This window comes from Pagrus pagrus (genome assembly GCF_965226575.1).
Source record: "Pagrus pagrus genome assembly, chromosome: 13".
Lineage (NCBI taxonomy): Eukaryota > Metazoa > Chordata > Actinopteri > Spariformes > Sparidae > Pagrus > Pagrus pagrus.
This window is the reverse complement of record NC_140197.1, coordinates 7,052,310-7,069,513: the sequence shown is the minus strand read 5'-3', so window position 1 is coordinate 7,069,513 and position 17,204 is coordinate 7,052,310. Positions and strand designations below refer to the sequence as shown.

Sequence of the window (17,204 nt, the reverse complement as noted above, 5' to 3'; positions counted from 1 at the left end):
CTAGAAAACTTCAGTGAAAGCCCTTTTTTCAGTCAAATGCAGCTTATGCTACTGTAAGTGCAAAAAAAGGGCTTTTCTCGGTCTGAGACGCTGAAAATTGTCATGAGCCAGTTTTCACCCTTAATGAATTAAATTCCAGGTAAAGCCTCATTTGCCATGAAGAAGATCCAAATTCAACCACTTCAGGCTAGAAAACTTAAGTGAAAGACCTTTTTTCAGTCAAATACAGCTTATGCTGTTGCCCAGCAGCCAGTCAGCCCAGCACAAGTGTGGGCAATGATGACGACGAGCAGCCCAGCTGCTCCACATCATCATCTACTATGCCTGAGTATTAGAGGAGGCTGAGAGGGGGCGCCCGTTGCTTGAACATTGACTGTTGTGGTCAGGTTAGCCGGCTGTGTACTAGCAGCACTCGTAAATCTTCGAATACACTGTATTGTATATCTTTGCTAATCCTGTTCTCCTCTTTGTTTGTTCTAGGCTCCCTCCTTTAACCAGTGTCTCCTCGCTCCATCCACGCCTTCCAGGCCCCTCACCTTCACCCTCACCTAACCACCACGTGGACCCTCCACCCTCTTTCCTCTCCCTGGATACCCAGTCTCTCCCTCCTCGGCCCAGCTCCACTCCCACGTAAAGTTGTTTAATAAAGTTGTTAAACTTGAAGCACGGGTCTGTGTCTTTGTCTCTGGGGTACCTGGCACATTTGGCTACTGTAACTTTAGAGCCTAACAGAACGTTCAAGCCACCATGAGCCAAGCCGGGTCCCCAGGGGCAGGGAACCAGACTCCTGCAGATTTAGGAGGTTTGATTGCCAAACAGGCCTGTGACCTTGCCGAGCTGCAGCAGGAGTTGAAGAAGGCCTTTCCCACTGTGCAAAGTCAGATAGCAGTGCTTGAAAGTGCCTCCCGTTCCACAGTAGGAACTGAGGCGTCCCTTTCCACTAGGGGTGTGCAGAGCAGCCGATATTTGTATCTGTATTTGTATTTGTTGAGGGGGGAAAAGTATTTGTATTTGTATTTGTATTCGAGTAAAATTCAAAATAGGCATAAAAATAATATTTTTTTTTAGTTACTGTGAGCCTCGGTGCTCACAGGAAGGGCAGGAAGGAGGCAACAGCGTGGGATGGAGGTGATGACAGTTTTATTTACCAGCCGGCAGACAACGTGGCTCACAATCATAGACAAACACAAAGGAACAGCCGTCGCGCCCGAGGGTAACGACTGCCTGCCGTCTGCTGTCGTCGTTGGGTGCTCGGTCCTCTCCCAGGACCCAGCCTACTGCAAGAGACCAGAACCAGGTTACAAGCGTGCTTATATAGGTGATTGATAACCTGATTCTGTCCAGCTGTCTGAGCACCGGCTGAGCAACTCCTCCCTCTCCTCCAGCAGCCGGCGCCTCAACCACACCCCACTGCCACAGTTACACTTCTAATTTTCGTTATAGTGTAAGTATTCTTTAATTATCCATTATAATAATTATGGATATGCAATATCGGTTGATGTTTTTCCATAAATCCAGCAATGAACATGTAACAAGGAATGTCATTGAAAAGAAAATAACATAACAGCCATTACCTCATCCATGGTTAAACCAACAACTAATAAAATATCATTGTGAACATTATGAACCCCACCACCACCACCAGGACGTTGAACAGACAGAATAAAAACAAATAATACTTAAAAGAACTGTTCTTTCTAATGCACAGAGTTCCAAGAACTAAACTTGATCTGTAAATAATATGACATAGTAGCCTATAGCTAACGGTCATTATGCTTCTGGCCTCTACCTGGTCTTTTTACTAAACTTAACCAACTCCTTTCTTCATTGCCTAAAACCCAACCAAAGCACCGAGCAAAGAATTTTTTTTCTCCCCCGGTCTGCTGTCAGCAGGGTCGCCGGCTGCAGCAGCCTCGCGCCCGTGAAGTGGGCTCAAGCCACGTTCATCCGTGCTCGAGCGGAGTGGGGGAGAGAAACAATGTGTATTTCTTTTACTCTGTGGAAGATCTCCCAACGGAGTGAGGGACAAAGCAAGTGGGACAGATCTGCCCAGTCCCTGAGCAGCGCGCGTTTCACAGACAAGCCACAACGCAGAGTGTAAACAACGTCACCTGGTTCAGCAGCACCATGGACAGCTGCGGGGGTGTCGGAACAGCGGTGTTTTGACGCCCCCACCCCCGACTCCTGAACGTCACTCACTCAGTCATCCGGGCATGTACTGCGGTCTCATGAGGAAACGTAGCTTTTTGATATGTTTTTCTTCTTCCCGAATACAAATATTTTTAAAAGTATTTGTTCAAAATAAGTATTTGTAAAAAACACGTTATTTGTGCCTTTCCGAATACCGTATTCGGGTTCGGCTCCACCCCTACTTTCCACCCAAGTGAGCGCCATCTCCGGAGCGTTGGCCGACATTCAGAAATCCCTGGATACCCTTACAGCCCGAACACCGGTCAGCGGACTTCCAGCTCCCGTCACCAACACCAGCCCCAGCCCTCCCAGTGCAGCGGCGGGTTCAGCGGCCTCCCCAGCCCAGTCGCACCCCCAAACTGAGCCCAACTTGGTCAGCCCTAGGCCGTTCGACGGAGACTTCGACCACTGTCGGGGTTTCCTCGCTCAATGTGAGTTACTTTTCACTCATCAGCCGTCTAGATATTCTTCTGATGGGTCTAGGATTGCCTTGGTCATGTCTCTTCTGGTTGATGAGGCTCTCAGTTGGGCTATAGCTGCAGTTGAAGGCAACCTTTCTCTTGCTACTGACTACTAGTTTAAGAGGGAGTTTCAGGCAGTGTTCGATCACCCTGTAGACGGGAAGGACGCCGCCAGTCGTTTGCTGGTAATCCGTCAGGGGTCTCGCTCTGTGGCTCAGAGCGAGACCGGATGCTCAATCCCATCATCCCCATCTTGAATTTGGGCCACACCCCTTATTAGGACACCACTTATGTAGTGCTGTGTTGGGCAGTGTTTTTCATTGCTGGTCTGTGTCTCATCGAGCGTTGGCTTTTTTGCCTGTATTTGTATTTTTTACAAGCGTTTTTGTGGTGGCTTTTTTGCCTTGAAACCTGTATTGCTTTTGCAATTTTTGATGCGCTTGTTTTTTTTCAGGGGGTTTGTTACGCTTTGTGATAATTTTTCAATACAAATAAGTCAGTAGCCATAGTTCAGGATGGAGTTTATTTTGGAAGAGTTTGTTAAGCAGCCTTCTCTTGAAGTGTTTCATAGATGCACTAAGGATAATTTGACTTCTATTGCTGATCATTATAGTATCATAGTCTCAAAGACAAAAGCAAAGAAAGTGATAAAACATGAATTATGGACTGCATTGTTCGAGAAAGGCATGTTGCCTGACCCTGGCGTGGCTGTTTCGCCAACAAAACAGGCCTTTCCTGATCAAAGCATTAGGAAGTTGGAATTGGAGCTAGAGCTGCGCCGGCTAGAGTTGCAGGACAAAGCTAGTGAGAGGGAGGCAGCAGCCAGACTTAAAGAGCAGGAGTTAAAGTTTAAACAGATGGAATTGGAAGAGCAGACTAAACGAGAAATACGCTTAAAAGAGCTAGAGCTAAACCAGGCCCCTCCCCCACAACATGGCAGTGGTGCACAAGCTGATTTTGATGTTAACAAATGCATCCGTATGATTCCTCCATTTAATGGTAAAGATGTTGATGAATACTTTGCTCTGTTTGAGCGTACGGCTGACACCTTGAAATGGCCCACAAAGGTTTGGCCGTTACTATTGCAATGTGTGTTAACTGGGAAAGCCCAGGAGGCATATACATCGTTGTCACCAGCTGACAGTCTTGACTATGACAAAGTCAAGGCTGCCGTGCTTAGAGCATTTGAATTGGTGCCTGAAGCCTATAGGCAAAAGTTTCGCCGGTATAAAAAGTTAGACAACCACACTTTTTCTGAGTTTGGTCGGGAGAAAGAGGCTCTGTTTGACCGCTGGTGTCATTCATCTAAAGTAACAGCGTTTGAACAGTTACGTGAGCTCATCCTGCTAGAAGAGTTTAAAAACTGTTTATCAGATAGGCTGGCAACCTATATTAATGAGCAAAAGGCTTTGACACTCGCAGCTGCAACTGTCCTTGCGGATGAGGATGTGCTCACCCACAAGGACAGTTTTGAACGGACTCCTGTGTCAGAGCGTGGTTCTTACTTCTCATGGCGCAGATCTAACACTCCTCACTCAGACAGCTCTTCTCACTCAGACAATGTTCCAGTAAAAACCTATGTTCCATTTGTTAAACGGGAGGGTGAAGAGAAGCCTGAAAAGTCAGACACTGGGGAGGGTGTGAAGGAGAGGCCAACCTGCAGTTATTGCAAGAAAATTGGTCACACTATTAACAAATGCTTTACTCTTAAGAACAAGTCTCAACCACCGAAATCTGTTGTGTTAATTAGAAGTGAGTCTTTGATTTCAGCTCCAGCAGAGCCGGTGCGTATTCCTGACCCGGAGTTCCAGCCCTTTTTAATGAAAGGTTTTGTCTCTTTGACAGAGGGGGACCCTAAGGTACCAGTTCATATCATCAGGGACACTGCGTCCAACCAATCTGTAATCTTGGAGCATGTGTTACCATTTTCAGATAAGTCTGCTGTTAAAACAGATGTGCTTGTTAGAGGTTTTGATATGCAATATGTGGGCCTGCCGCTTCATAACATCTGTCTTGAGTCAGATTTGGTCAAGGGGTGCCTTAAGGTGGGGCTCAGCGCGCAACTCCCAATTGAGGGGGTGACTCTGCTCTTGGGCAATGATTTGGCTGGTGGTAAAATGCTCATTAATCCAGAGGTAATTGCTGTTCCTCTGCCAGAAAACTCCGATGATTTGGCATTGAAATTTCCCAAAGTGTTTTCTGTCTGTGCCGGGACGCGGGCAATGGCCGAGCGTCAAAAACTGGAGGCTGAGGTGGAACTGTCTGACAGCTTTCCGGTTGACTGTTCAGCTTCCCCACCCGCCTCTCTAGAGATCCCTGCCCGTTCTGTTTTGCCTCAACTTGACTCCAAAATTTGCATGTCACGTGAGCAGCTAGTTGCCGTTCAGAAGCGGGACGCGTCACTAGCTCCTCTCTTCGACGGTGTGATTTCAGGGGGGGCGTTGGATGATTTGTCAACAGGGTTCTTCCTAAAAGGTAACGTGCTCATGCGTAGGTGGACACCTCCACAGTTATCTGACCATGACAGTTGGGGGGTGGTGGAACAGGTCGTTATCCCTCAAATATATCGAAATGAGATTTTGAAACTAGCACATGATGATCCACTTTCTGGTCACCTAGGGATTAATAAGACTTTTGATCGTATCTTGCGGTACTTTTTCTGGCCAGGGCTAAAAGGTGACGTGCGTCACCATTGTAAAACTTGTCATGTTTGCCAGGTTGCTAAAACTCAAACCATCTCTCCATATCCACTTTATCCAATCCCTGTTATTGGTGAGCCGTTTGAGCGTGTGCAAATTGACTGTGTTGGGCCTTTCCATCGCACCAAGAGTGGTAACAAGTACTTGTTAACTATAATGTGTACAGCGACTCGCTTTCCCGAGGCCATTCCTTTGCGTTCTATTACAGCTCCAGCTGTTGTGAAAGCCTTGGTCAAGTTCTTCTCTGTGTTCGGCCTTCCCAAAATTTTACAATCCGACCAGGGAACTAATTTTATGTCGCGTGTTTTTGCACAACTTATGAAACAGCTTAACATCACTCATTTGTGTTCGAGCGCTTATCACCCAGAGAGTCAGGGAGCCATCGAGCGTTTCCATAGGACATTGAAGTCTATGTTGCGCACCTACTGCCTTGAGTTTGACAGGGACTGGGACGAGGGTGTCCATCTCCTCCTCTTTGCCGCTCGTGAGGCGGTACAAGAATCCCTCGGTTTTAGTCCTGCCAAGCTGGTGTTTGCACACACTGTGAGAGGGCCCCTTAGACTCTTGCAGGAGAAGTGGCTGGGTGATAGCAAGCCTCAAAATCTGCTCGACTATGTGTCAAAGTTCCGTTTCAACCTCCGCCGCGCTTGTGAATTGGCGAAGCAAAACATGACCGTTGCACAGGGCAAAATTAAGAGATGGTTTGACAAAGGTGCAAAAAGCAGGAGTTTTAGTCCCGGTGATAAAGTGCTGGTTTTATTGCCTATTCCTGGCTCTTCTCTGCAGGCGCGCTTTAGCGGCCCTTACCAAGTCAAAGAGAAGGTGGGCGATCGAGACTACATCATTGACACCCCTGAACGTCGACGGCGTAGTAGGCTGTGTCATATTAATATGTTGAAGCCTTATTTTGACAGGGAGTCTCAGTCTGTTTACACCTCTTCTGATGGTCCGGAGGTCAGTGTGGCACCGGAGCTGTCCAGTGGAGGAATTGCTGATGGTGACAAGGTGACTCTGGCGCTGTCTAGCAACGCCAGCAATCCTCCTCCTGAATCTCAGGATGACCAAGAAGATATTGTAGGTATATCCAGTGATGTTATTCATGGGCGGCTAAAGAACTCGGAAATGCTTTCTAATCTTCATGATTGTCTTCCAAATTTGGTTCAGTCTCAGCGTGAGGATGTGATCGGGTTAACTGGCTCTAATTTAACTCTCTTTTCAGATGTGCCGACTCGCACGCATGTGTTGCAGCATGACATTGATGTTGATAATTCTCCCCCAATCAAGCAACACGCCTATCGCGTTAATCCTGAGAAAAGGCTTCGTCTCCAAAAACAGGTGAACTACATGTTGGAAAACGGCATAGATGTGCCTAGCACAAGTGCTTGGAGTTCACCCTGTCTTTTGGCTACCAAATCTGACGGCTCGGATCGGTTTTGTACCGATTATCGAAAAAGTGAACGGGGTCACAAAACCTGACTGTTATCCTCTGCCTAGAGTAGATGATTGTGTTGATAATGTTGGCTGTGCCAAGTATGTCACAAAACTCGACCTACTAAAAGGTTATTGGCAGGTGCCGTTAACACCTAGGGCTCAAGCTATATCTGCCTTTGTGACCCCTGACGCTTTCCTAGAGTACACCGTAATGCCATTTGGAGTTCGAAACGCTCCAGCAACGTTCCAGCGTTTAGTCAACACGGTTCTGTCGGGTTTATCGGGCTGCGAGGCTTATTTGGACGACATTGTTGTTTATTCCAAAACATGGGAGGAACACATTCAACAGCTTTGCGCAGTGTTTGGCAGATTGAGTGCGGCCAATCTCACTCTGAATCTTGCCAAGTGTGAATTCGGGCAGGCTACAGTGACATACCTCGGCAAAATTGTGGGTCGGGGTCAAGTTAAGCCTGTCCATTCTAAAGTAGAAGCAATCCTTTCATTTCCTCGTCCTGTCACTCGCCGTGGTCTGATGCGCTATTTAGGAATGGCAGGATACTATAGAAGTTTTTGTAAGAACTTTTCTGCCGTCGCAGCCCCGTTAACCTACCTGTTGAGCCAAAAAGTGCGTTACCAATGGTCTCCGAGCTGTCAGCATTCTTTTGATGGTATAAAAGCCCTGTTAACTAATGCTCCAGTTCTTGCTGCACCTGCGTTCGAGCGGCCATTCAAACTCGCTGTGGATGCAAGTGATGCGGGGGCGGGTGCGGTCCTAATTCAAGATGGGGATGATGGGATTGAGCATCCGGTCTCATATTACTCAAAAAAATTTAATCGGCATCAACGTGCGTATTCCACAGTTGAGAAAGAAGCGCTTGCGCTTATTCTGGCCCTAAAGCATTTTGAGGTTTATGTAGGCTCTTCTATTGAACCTACGCTCATTTATACTGATCATAACCCTCTTGTTTTTCTGAACCAGATGCGGAACACAAACCGAAGGTTAATGAGGTGGTCAATATTCTTGCAGTATTTCAACGTTGAGATCAGGCATGTCCGTGGCAAGGATAATGTCCTGGCCGACACATTGTCACGCTCTTTTTCTGATGAGTGAATGACCTCACGTTGCACTCCCGGTATTCGCCATCATAGGGTGGGGGTGTTGTGCGTGGCCATGACATCACTCACTCACTCACTCAGACATCACTGTGCTGTGCCTAAACACCCATGTTTCTCCTTTCTCATCAGGCTGGCACACTCAGGCTGACACACCTGCAGCAGATCAAGATCATTACAGCCCAATTACCAGCCTGCTGTATAAGCCGGCCAGTTCAGTTGCTCTAGAAGACAGACCCAGCAACACCTTAGTCCCACAGTATGATTTGTTAAACACCCTTTTCTTTCAGCAATCTTTAACTTAGTTATTTTATTTTGGCCTGGAGATGGCCGGCAGTCCTTCTTTTTCGCTTAGTTTTTAGTTTATAATTTGGTTTTGTTAGGCCAGGGGGGGCCAGCTTCGATGTCCCTATAGGGGGTGGCCTGGTTCCCCCCTCCATTTTGCTGAGTTGGCTGGCATCTCCAGGTTCCTTCTGGTTTGATGATTTCTCACTCGGTAAAGTATTTATATTGTAGTTCTGCTATGGTTTCATAAAGGATGTTTATTGTGGGAACAGTTGGTTAATAAAACCTGTGAAAATGTTCTATTTTCTGGTGTCCTTCTTTTATGTTGAGGTCTCCAATTTGAGCCACTGTTACTTTATTTAATTGTTTGGAGGCCGTAACAACCCTGGAGTTCCGAATCCTGGCAGCGGAGAGCCGATTGGACACCAATGCCCTTCTCAGTGTTTATCACAAGGGGCTGAGTGATGCCATCAAGGATCTCATTGTCCGTGACTGCCCTGAAACCCTCAACAACTTAATATCCCTGGCCCTCCTAATGGACTCCCGGCTTCAGGAACGTCGCACAGACAGAGCCCATCGAGGCTCTCCTCGCCAACCCTCCCACCGCCCAGCTACGGAGGTTCCAACTCTGTTCTCTGCTAGCCGAGCTCAGCCCCCTCCTTCACCTTCCCCGGCTCCTTCTACACCTGGCCCAGGGGAACCCATGGAGATTGGCCGATCATGACTAACACCAGAGGAGAGAGAACAGAGACTGAACAACAGGCTGTGTCTCTACTGTGGTGAGTCAGGTCATTTCATTCGCTCTTGCCACACTCGCCCAAAAGATCCTGCTCGCTGGTAGGGGCTATACTGGTGAGCAAGACTAATTTCCCCCAGCCCAAGAAGAATCCCAACTGCCTCTTCCCTGCTACGCTGGCCTGGGGCACAGAGACACTTTCTGTCAGCGCCCTCATTGACTCTGGTGCGGATGAATGCCTCATGGACGTTTGCTTTGCTCGCCAAGCAGGTGTCCCCTTGGTTCCCTTGGACCACTCGTTGTTCCCCCAGGCCATAGACGGACATCCATTAGGCGCTATCTCCTATTCTACCAGGCCCCTCATGCTCACCCTTTCAGGTAATCACACTGAGTCAATCTGTTTCTTTGTTCTACATGCCCCGACTGCGCCCTTGGTGTTGGGTCGACCTTGGTTGGAGAAGCATGAGCCCCACATCTCCTGGGCCTCCGGCCGGATCCTGGGATGGAGCACTTCCTTGCCATGCAACTTGCCTGCGTTCCGCACTGTCCCCGCCCTGTGGTTCCCAAGCGGTGCCCTCTCCCCCGGACCTCACAGGTGTTCCCCCCGAGTATCATGATCTTGCCCCAGTGTTTAGTAAGGACAGGGCTATGTCGCTTCCCCCTCACCGGCCGTATGATTGTGCCATCAATCTCCTACCTGGGACCCCCTTCCCGAAGGGACAGCTTTACAACATCTCTCTTCCAGATAAGGAAGCAATGTGCAACTACATTGCGGAATCCCTGCATTCAGGCATCATCAGACCCTCATCTTCCCCCCTTGCAGCAGGCTTTTTCTTTGTGGCTAAAAAGGATGGCGGCCTGAGACCATGTATTGATTACCGTGGGCTAAACAAACTCACTGTGAAGAATAAATATCCTCTTCCCCTTATCAGCTCCACCCTCGAGCCACTTACTCATGCCAAAGTTTTCACGAAGCTTGACCTCCGCAACGCCTACCACTTAGTCCAGATCAGGGAGGGCGACGAATGGAAAACAGTCTTCAACACCCATCTTGGCCACTTCGAGTATCTGGTTATGCCGTTTGGCCTGTCCAATGCCCCGGCCGTTTTCCAAGCCCTTGTGAACGACGTGCTGAGAGACATGCTTTACATCTTTGCGGTGGTGTACCTGGACGTCATCCTCGTCTTCTCCAAGTCTTTGGAGGAACACCACCAGCACGTCCACCTGGTTCTTCAGCGGCTGTTGGAGAACCGCCTGTATGTCAAGGCTGAAAATTGTGTGTTCCACTCTGACTCTGTTACGTACCTGGGCAATGTACTGGAGAATGGACAGACCCGGGTGGATCCTGCCAAGGTCAAGGCAGTAGAGGAATGGCCGCGTCCCAACGACCGAACTCAGCTAAGGCGTTTCCTGGGGTTTGCTGGCTTCGGCCGCAGGTTCATCAAGGGTTTCAGTCAAATAGCAGGCCCTCTCAATTCCCTCACCTCCCCCTTTCGCCCTTTCTCCCGGACAGCTTTCTGTAAGCTTAAGAGCCTGTTCGTTTCAGCTCCTGTGCTGGTCTACCCCGACCCAACAAGGCAGTTTATCATCGAAGTAGATGCCTCGGATACGGGCATCGGGGCAGTTCTCTCTCAACGGTCTGAGGGGGACCAGAGAGTGCATCCTTGTGCCTACTTCTCAAGGAGTTACAACCTCACTGAGAGGAACTACGACGTGGGTAATAAGGAGCTACTGGCGGTCCATGATGCACTGGACACTGGTTGGAGGGAGCGAAGCTGCCAATCATAGTGTGGTCAGACCACAAGAATTTGACCTACTTGAGGACAGCAAAGAGGCTTAACTCCAGACAGGCCCGCTGGGCCCTATTTTTCAGCCGGTTTGATTTTGCCCTCAGTTACCGCCCGGGTTCCAAGAACATCAGGGCTGATGCTCTCTCCCATCAGGTCACTGGGGAACTACCTGAGGTCCAAGAGGTGCCGAACACCATCCTTTCCCCCACCCGAGTCGTGGGTGTAGTCACCTGGCCTATAGACTCCATGGTAAGGCGGGCCCAGCGAACCCAGCCTGATCCGGGCAATGGACCCCTAAACAGACTGTTCGTTCCCACCTCTGTCCGCCCACAAGTGTTGGAGTGGGATCACTCCAGTCACATTGCCTGCCACCCAGGGGAACGCCGAACAGCAGTATTCATCAGCCGCAGATTCTGGTGGCCCTCCCTCAACAAGGATGTTAAGGAGTTTGTAGCTGCCCGCACCGTCTGCGCCCGGAGCAAGGCTTCCCATCGTCCTCCAGCGGGCCTGCTTCAACCTCTCCCCGTCCCCACTCGGCCATGGTCCCACATAGGTATGGACTTGTTACAGGGCTCCCGGTATCCCAGGGCAATAATACCATCCTGACTGTGGTTGACCGGTTCTCTAAGGCTGTCCACTTTATTCCACTCCCCAAGCTTCCTTCCGCTGCAGAGACTGCAGACCTCCTCACCCTCCATGTTGTTCGCCTTCATGGAATTCCCTCAGACATTGTGTCTGACCGTGGTCCCCAATTCCTCTCGAAGGTGTGGCAGGCCTTCTGTAAGGGAATCGGGGCCACAGTCAGCCTCTCCTCTGGCCACCATCCACAGACCAATGGGCAAACAGCGTGCCAACCAGACACTTGAGACGGCCCTTCGCTGTGTCACCACCAGCAACCATTTGACCTGGTCCAGATACCTGCCCTGGGTGGAGTACTCTCTCAACGCCATGGAGAGCGCAGCAACTGGTATGTCCCCTTTCCAATGCTCACTGGGTTACCAACCCCCTCTGTTTCCCCAACAGGAGCTGGAGGTGGCAGTCCCATCCACCAGGGTCCACCTCCGCCGGTGTAGACGGGTCTGGAAGGCGGCCTGGGCTGCGCTACTTCGTGCCACCACACAAGCCCAGCGTAGGGCCAACCGGCGGAGGGTATGTGCTCCTGTCTACCAACCTGGCCAGAAGGTTTTGCTGTTGGCCCGGGACCTGCCCCTCCAGACCTCCCAGACCTCAACCTGCAAGCTGAATCCCCAGTATGTTGGCCCCTACTCTGTGGACCGTGTCATTAGCCCTGTGGCAGTACGTCTGATTCTCCCTCCTGCTCTCAAGGTTCACCCAGTTTTCCACGTCTCTCAGCTTAAACCTGTGGCCACCAGCGCCTTGTCTCCTGTTTCAGCTCCTCCGCCTCCCCAAGTCCTGGCTGATGGTGGACAGTTCACAAGCTGCTCGCCGTCCGTCGCCGTGGTCGGAGATTCCAGTACTTAGTGGACTGGGAAGGCTATGGTCCCGAAGAACGATGCTGGGTGCACTCGTCTTACCTCGCTGACCCCTCCTTGTTGAATGCTTTCTACAGGGACAACCCAGGTACCCCCGGGCGGTTGTCCGGTGCCTCCCCTGGGGGGGGGGGTACTATTGGGGCTGCCCAGCAACCAGCAGCCAGTCAGCCCAGCACAGGTGCTGGCAATGGTGACGACGAGCAGCCCAGCTGCTCCACATCGTCATCTACTCTGCCTGAGTATTAGAGGAGGCTGAGAGGGGGCGCCCGTTGCTTGAACGTCGACTATTGTGGTCAGGTTAGCCGGCTGTGTACTAGCAGCACTCGTAAATCTTCAAATAGACTGTATTGTATATCTTTGCTAATCCTGTTCTCTTTGTTTGTTCCAGGCTCCCTCCGTTAAAACCAGTGTCTCCTCGCTCCATCCACGCCTTCCAGGCCCCTCACCTTCACCCTCACCTAACCACCACGTGGACCCTCCACCCTCTCTCCTCTCCCTGGATACCCAGTCTCTCCCTCCTCGGCCCAGCTCCACTCCCACGTAAAGTTGTTTAATAAAGTTGCTAAACTTGAAGCACGGTTCTGTGTCTTTGTCTCTGGGGTACCTTTCACATTTGGCTACTGTAACTTTAGAGCCTAACGTGCTACTGTAAGTGCAAAAAAAGGGCTTTTCTCGGTCTGACACGCTGAAAATTGACATGAGCCAGTTTTCACCCTTAATGAATTAAATTCCAGGTAAAGCCTCGTTTGCCATAAAGAAGATCCAAATTCAATCACTTCAGGCTAGAAAACTTAAGTGAAAGACCTTTTTTCAGTCAAATACAGCTTATGCTACTGTAAGTGCAAAAAAAGGGCCTTTCTCGGTCTGACACGCTGAAAATTGACATGAGCCAGTTTTCACCCTTAATGAATTAAATTCCAGGTAAAGCCTCGTTTGCCATAAAGAAGATCCAAATTCAACCACTTCAGGCTAGAAAACTTAACTGAAAGACCTTTTTTCAGTCAAATACAGCTTATGCTACTGTAAGTGCAATAAAAGGGACTTTCTCGGTCTGACACGCTGAAAATTGACATGAGCCAGTTTTCACCCTTAATGAATTAAATTCCAGGTAAAAACTCCTTTGCCATGAAGAAGATCCAAATTCAACCAGTTCAGGCTAGAAAACTTGTTTGAAAGACCTTTTTTCAGTGAAATGCAGCTTAGGCTACTGTACAGTGCAAAAACAGGCTCCTCTCGCTCTGAAAGGCTCATTTTTTACATAAGCCAATTTTCACCCTTAATGAATTAAATTCCAGGTAAAAACTTGTTTGCCATGAAGAAGATCCAAATTCAACCAGTTCAGGCTAGAAAACGTGTTTGAAAGATCTTTTTTCAGTGAAATGCAGCTTAGGCTACTGTAGAGTGCAAAAACAGGCTCCTCTCGCTCTGAAAGGCTCATTTTTGACATAAGCCAGTTTTCACCCTTAATGAATTATATTCCAGGTAAAAACTGGTTTGCCATGAAGAAGATCCAAATTCAAACAGTTCAGGCCAGAAAACTTGTTTGAAAGACCTTTTTTCAGTGAATTGCAGCTTAGGCTACTGTACAGTGCAGAAACAGGCTTCTCTGGCTCTGAAAGGCTCATTTTTGACATAAGCCAGTTTTCACCCTTAATGAATTAAATTCCAGGTAAAAACTTGTTTGCCATGAATAAGATCCAAATTCAACCAGTTCAGGCTAGAAAACCTGTTTGAAAGACCTTTTTTCATTGAAATGCAGCTTGACATAAGCCAGTTTTCACCCTTAAGGTGGAGGAATGTGAATGGCTAGTCCTTCACTTCTTACTTCCACTTTATGTTGTTTTATACTACTACTTCATTCCATTTTAGAAGGAAATATGGTACATTTTCCTCCTCTAAACATGTAACTATTTGATCAAATCCAATACATCAATGAAAATGCTGCTGAGACAATAATGTGTCAGTGCTTACCAATCTACCGATAGCTGTTTGCATACAGCGAAAGCCTTAGAAATGTAAAAACAGGTGACAGCAGAGCTTGTTATGAAGGCTCATTTTTCATCCGGGTAACAGGATTTGCCTTATTTCTGGACGTATCCTACCTGCACTACTGGCCTGTTTTGGGTTGCAAGTGTGGCTTTCGGCCATACTACTCTGAACACGCCCCTTTTGGTGAAGTAGACAGTGTGTGTATCGGTGAGAAGCTCCAGCAAATTATAAGTGCATCATCGTTGTTTATTTAGTTAATTTCGTTTGGAAAAAAGTTCATCCTAAGTTTGAAAGTCATTCCCCAGACAGCTTCAGCTGTTTGGGGGACCTTTCATTAAAATAATGCATCGGACGGACAACATGGTGACAGAAAATGGACTGAATACACGACATGAGAAATGGCTCACGGACAACAGAAACCACAGAAAGATCTTTGAAAAAAGATTAACGCTGGTGGTGGAGATTGAAGGGGATGACAGAGTGACTGTGATGGAGGTCCTAAGAAAAGTAAAGGGAGAATGTGGAGAGGTGATCGGGCGCAGATTTAAAACACCAAAAAGCTACGAACTAACTATGAAGGACAACATTGGAAAAGCAAAAATCATGGACGGACTAAAAATCAAAAACAATATAATCATGGCGAGGGAATTGTGCATACACGAAATGGTGGTCTCTTTTATTAATTTGCCCACTTATATTGAGGACATGGCAATACTGGAGAAATTAAGAGACTGGGGAGTAAAGCCTGTCTCTTACTGGGCCGGCAGGAGAGGAGCAGAGTGGGGCAGGAGAAACGGGAGACAATGAGGAGAAGATGCAGGAGGAAGAGGAGCAGGACGGAGCGGGAGAAACAGCAAGGGAGACACCTATGGAAGGTGATGTAGGAACACATGTCCATCGCCTCTGCATTTCATTTGAGGTTATGTTTCTTGCATTAATTAATCCTTTCATCTGCAATAGGGGTGGAGCTGAACCCGAATACTGTATTCGGAAAGGCACAAATAGCGTGTTTTTTACAAATACCTATTTCGAACAAATACTTACAAATATTTGTATTCGGGAACAAGAAAAACCTCATATCAAAAAGCTATGGTTCCTCATGAGACCACAGTACATGCCCGAATGAGTGAGTGAGTGACGTTCAGGAGTCGGGGGTGGGGGCGTCAAAACACCGCTGTTCCGCCCCCCCGCCCCCGCAGCTGTCCATGGTGCTGCTGAACCAGGTGACGTTGTTTACACTCTGCGTTGTGGCTTGTCTGAAACGCGCGCTGCTCAGGGACTGGGCAGATCTGTCCCACTTGCTTTGTCCCTCACTCCGTTGGGAGATCTTCCACAGAGTAAAAGAAATACACATTGTTTCTCTCCCCCGCTCCGCTCGAGCGCGGCTGAACGCGTCTTGAGCCCACTTCACGGGCGCGAGGCTGCTGCAACCGGCGGCCCTGCTCACAACAGACCGGGGGAGAAAAGTTTACTAAAAAGACCAGGTAGAGGCCAGAAGCATAATGACCGTTAGCTATAGGCTACTATGTCATATTATTTACAGATCAAGTTTAGTTCTTGGAATTCTGTGCGTTAGAAAGAACAGTTCTTTTAAGTTTTACTTGTTTTTATTCTGTCTGTTCAACATCCTCCAACAAGGACGGGTGGTGGTGGGGTTCATAATGTTCACAATGATATTTTATTAGTTGTTGGTTTAACCATGGATGAGGTAATGGCTGTTATGTTATTTTCTTTTCAATGACATTCCTTGTTACATGTTCATTGTTGGATTTATGGAAAAACATCAACCACTATTGCATATCCATAATTATTATAATGGATAATTAAAGAATACTTACACTATAAAGAAAATTAGAAGTGTAACTAAAAAAAAAAAAAATTTTTATGCCAATTTTGAATTTTACTCGAATACAAATACAAATACAAATACTTTAACCCCGTCAACAAATACAAATACAGGTACAAATATCGGCTGCTCTGCACACCCCTAGTAGCTTCTTACCCATAAGTACATTATTTCGATACCACAACTGCCATCATGCGCAGCACGATAGCTCAGTAGCGCCCCCTAACACCGCCCTTATGGCTTTTCCCATTCATTTTTTTTTCTTTTCTATTCTTCATACTTTATTTAACTGGTCCAACAGATTTAATGCCACAGACTTCACACTCACTATATATCATCTTTAGACCTCGATGATGGCACCTTGTGCAAAGCTTTTGCCTACGTTAGTCCTGGTGGGCGTGGCAGTGCGTTGAATTGTGATGACCCCCTTATGGCTTTTCCCATTTTGTAGGTACCCATTTCTATGCCTCATACTTTATTTAACTTGTCCTACAGATTTAACACTACAGACTTCACATTCACTCAGTAGCATCTTTAGACCTTCAACAGCCTGCCTTGTGCTTGGTGGGTGTGGCAGTGCCGTCAATTTCGATCCTTCGCCATCGCGCAGGAAGTCCTTATAACTTCCACATACAATTTCCTATCTTCACCAAATTGTAGAGGGGTTGTCCCTGAATACGTCTTTGCATTATTACTGTGTTAAGTGAACAAATGGCTCCATAGCACCCCCTGGAATATTTCAAACTTGAAGCCCCGCCTTCTACATGCACATACATGAACAAAAGTCGGTACGCATATGTATCATGACCAGACGCACAAAAAACCCTCTTGGACACATACCCTCAGTCCAACAGGAAGTCCACCATTTTCCTTCAAAGTTGATCGAGGGCCCGAGCACAAATCTCGTGCGATGACCTATTGTATCTGCTAGGATTATTAGGGCCCGAGCACGAATCTCGTGCGAGGACCTATTGTATCTGTAAGGATTATTTATTATTAGGGCCCGAGCACGAATCTCGTGCGAGGACCTATTGTATCTGTAAGGATTATTTATTATTATTATTATTATTATTATTATTAGGGCCCGAGCACGAATCTCGTGCGAGGACCTATTGTATCTGCTAGGATTATTATTATTTTTTTTTTTTCCTGTTCAGATCGCATATTTGGC

The 17,204-nt window shown here is 47.8% G+C and overlaps 1 protein-coding gene across 1 annotated transcript in view; it reads left to right on the top strand.

The window, feature by feature from the left end:
• Positions 1-17,204, top strand: part of LOC311268452 (uncharacterized protein) — a gene marked incomplete at its 3' end in the record, with an annotated part of 60,771 nt that overhangs the window by 36,425 nt on the left and 7,142 nt on the right. Inside the window, exons 2-4 of the mRNA XM_084372128.1 lie at positions 481-630; positions 12,587-12,738; positions 14,955-15,062. Coding sequence (XP_084228254.1) covers positions 481-630; positions 12,587-12,738; positions 14,955-15,062 — 410 coding nt within the window. The remainder of the gene's footprint in view (positions 1-480; positions 631-12,586; positions 12,739-14,954; positions 15,063-17,204) is intronic.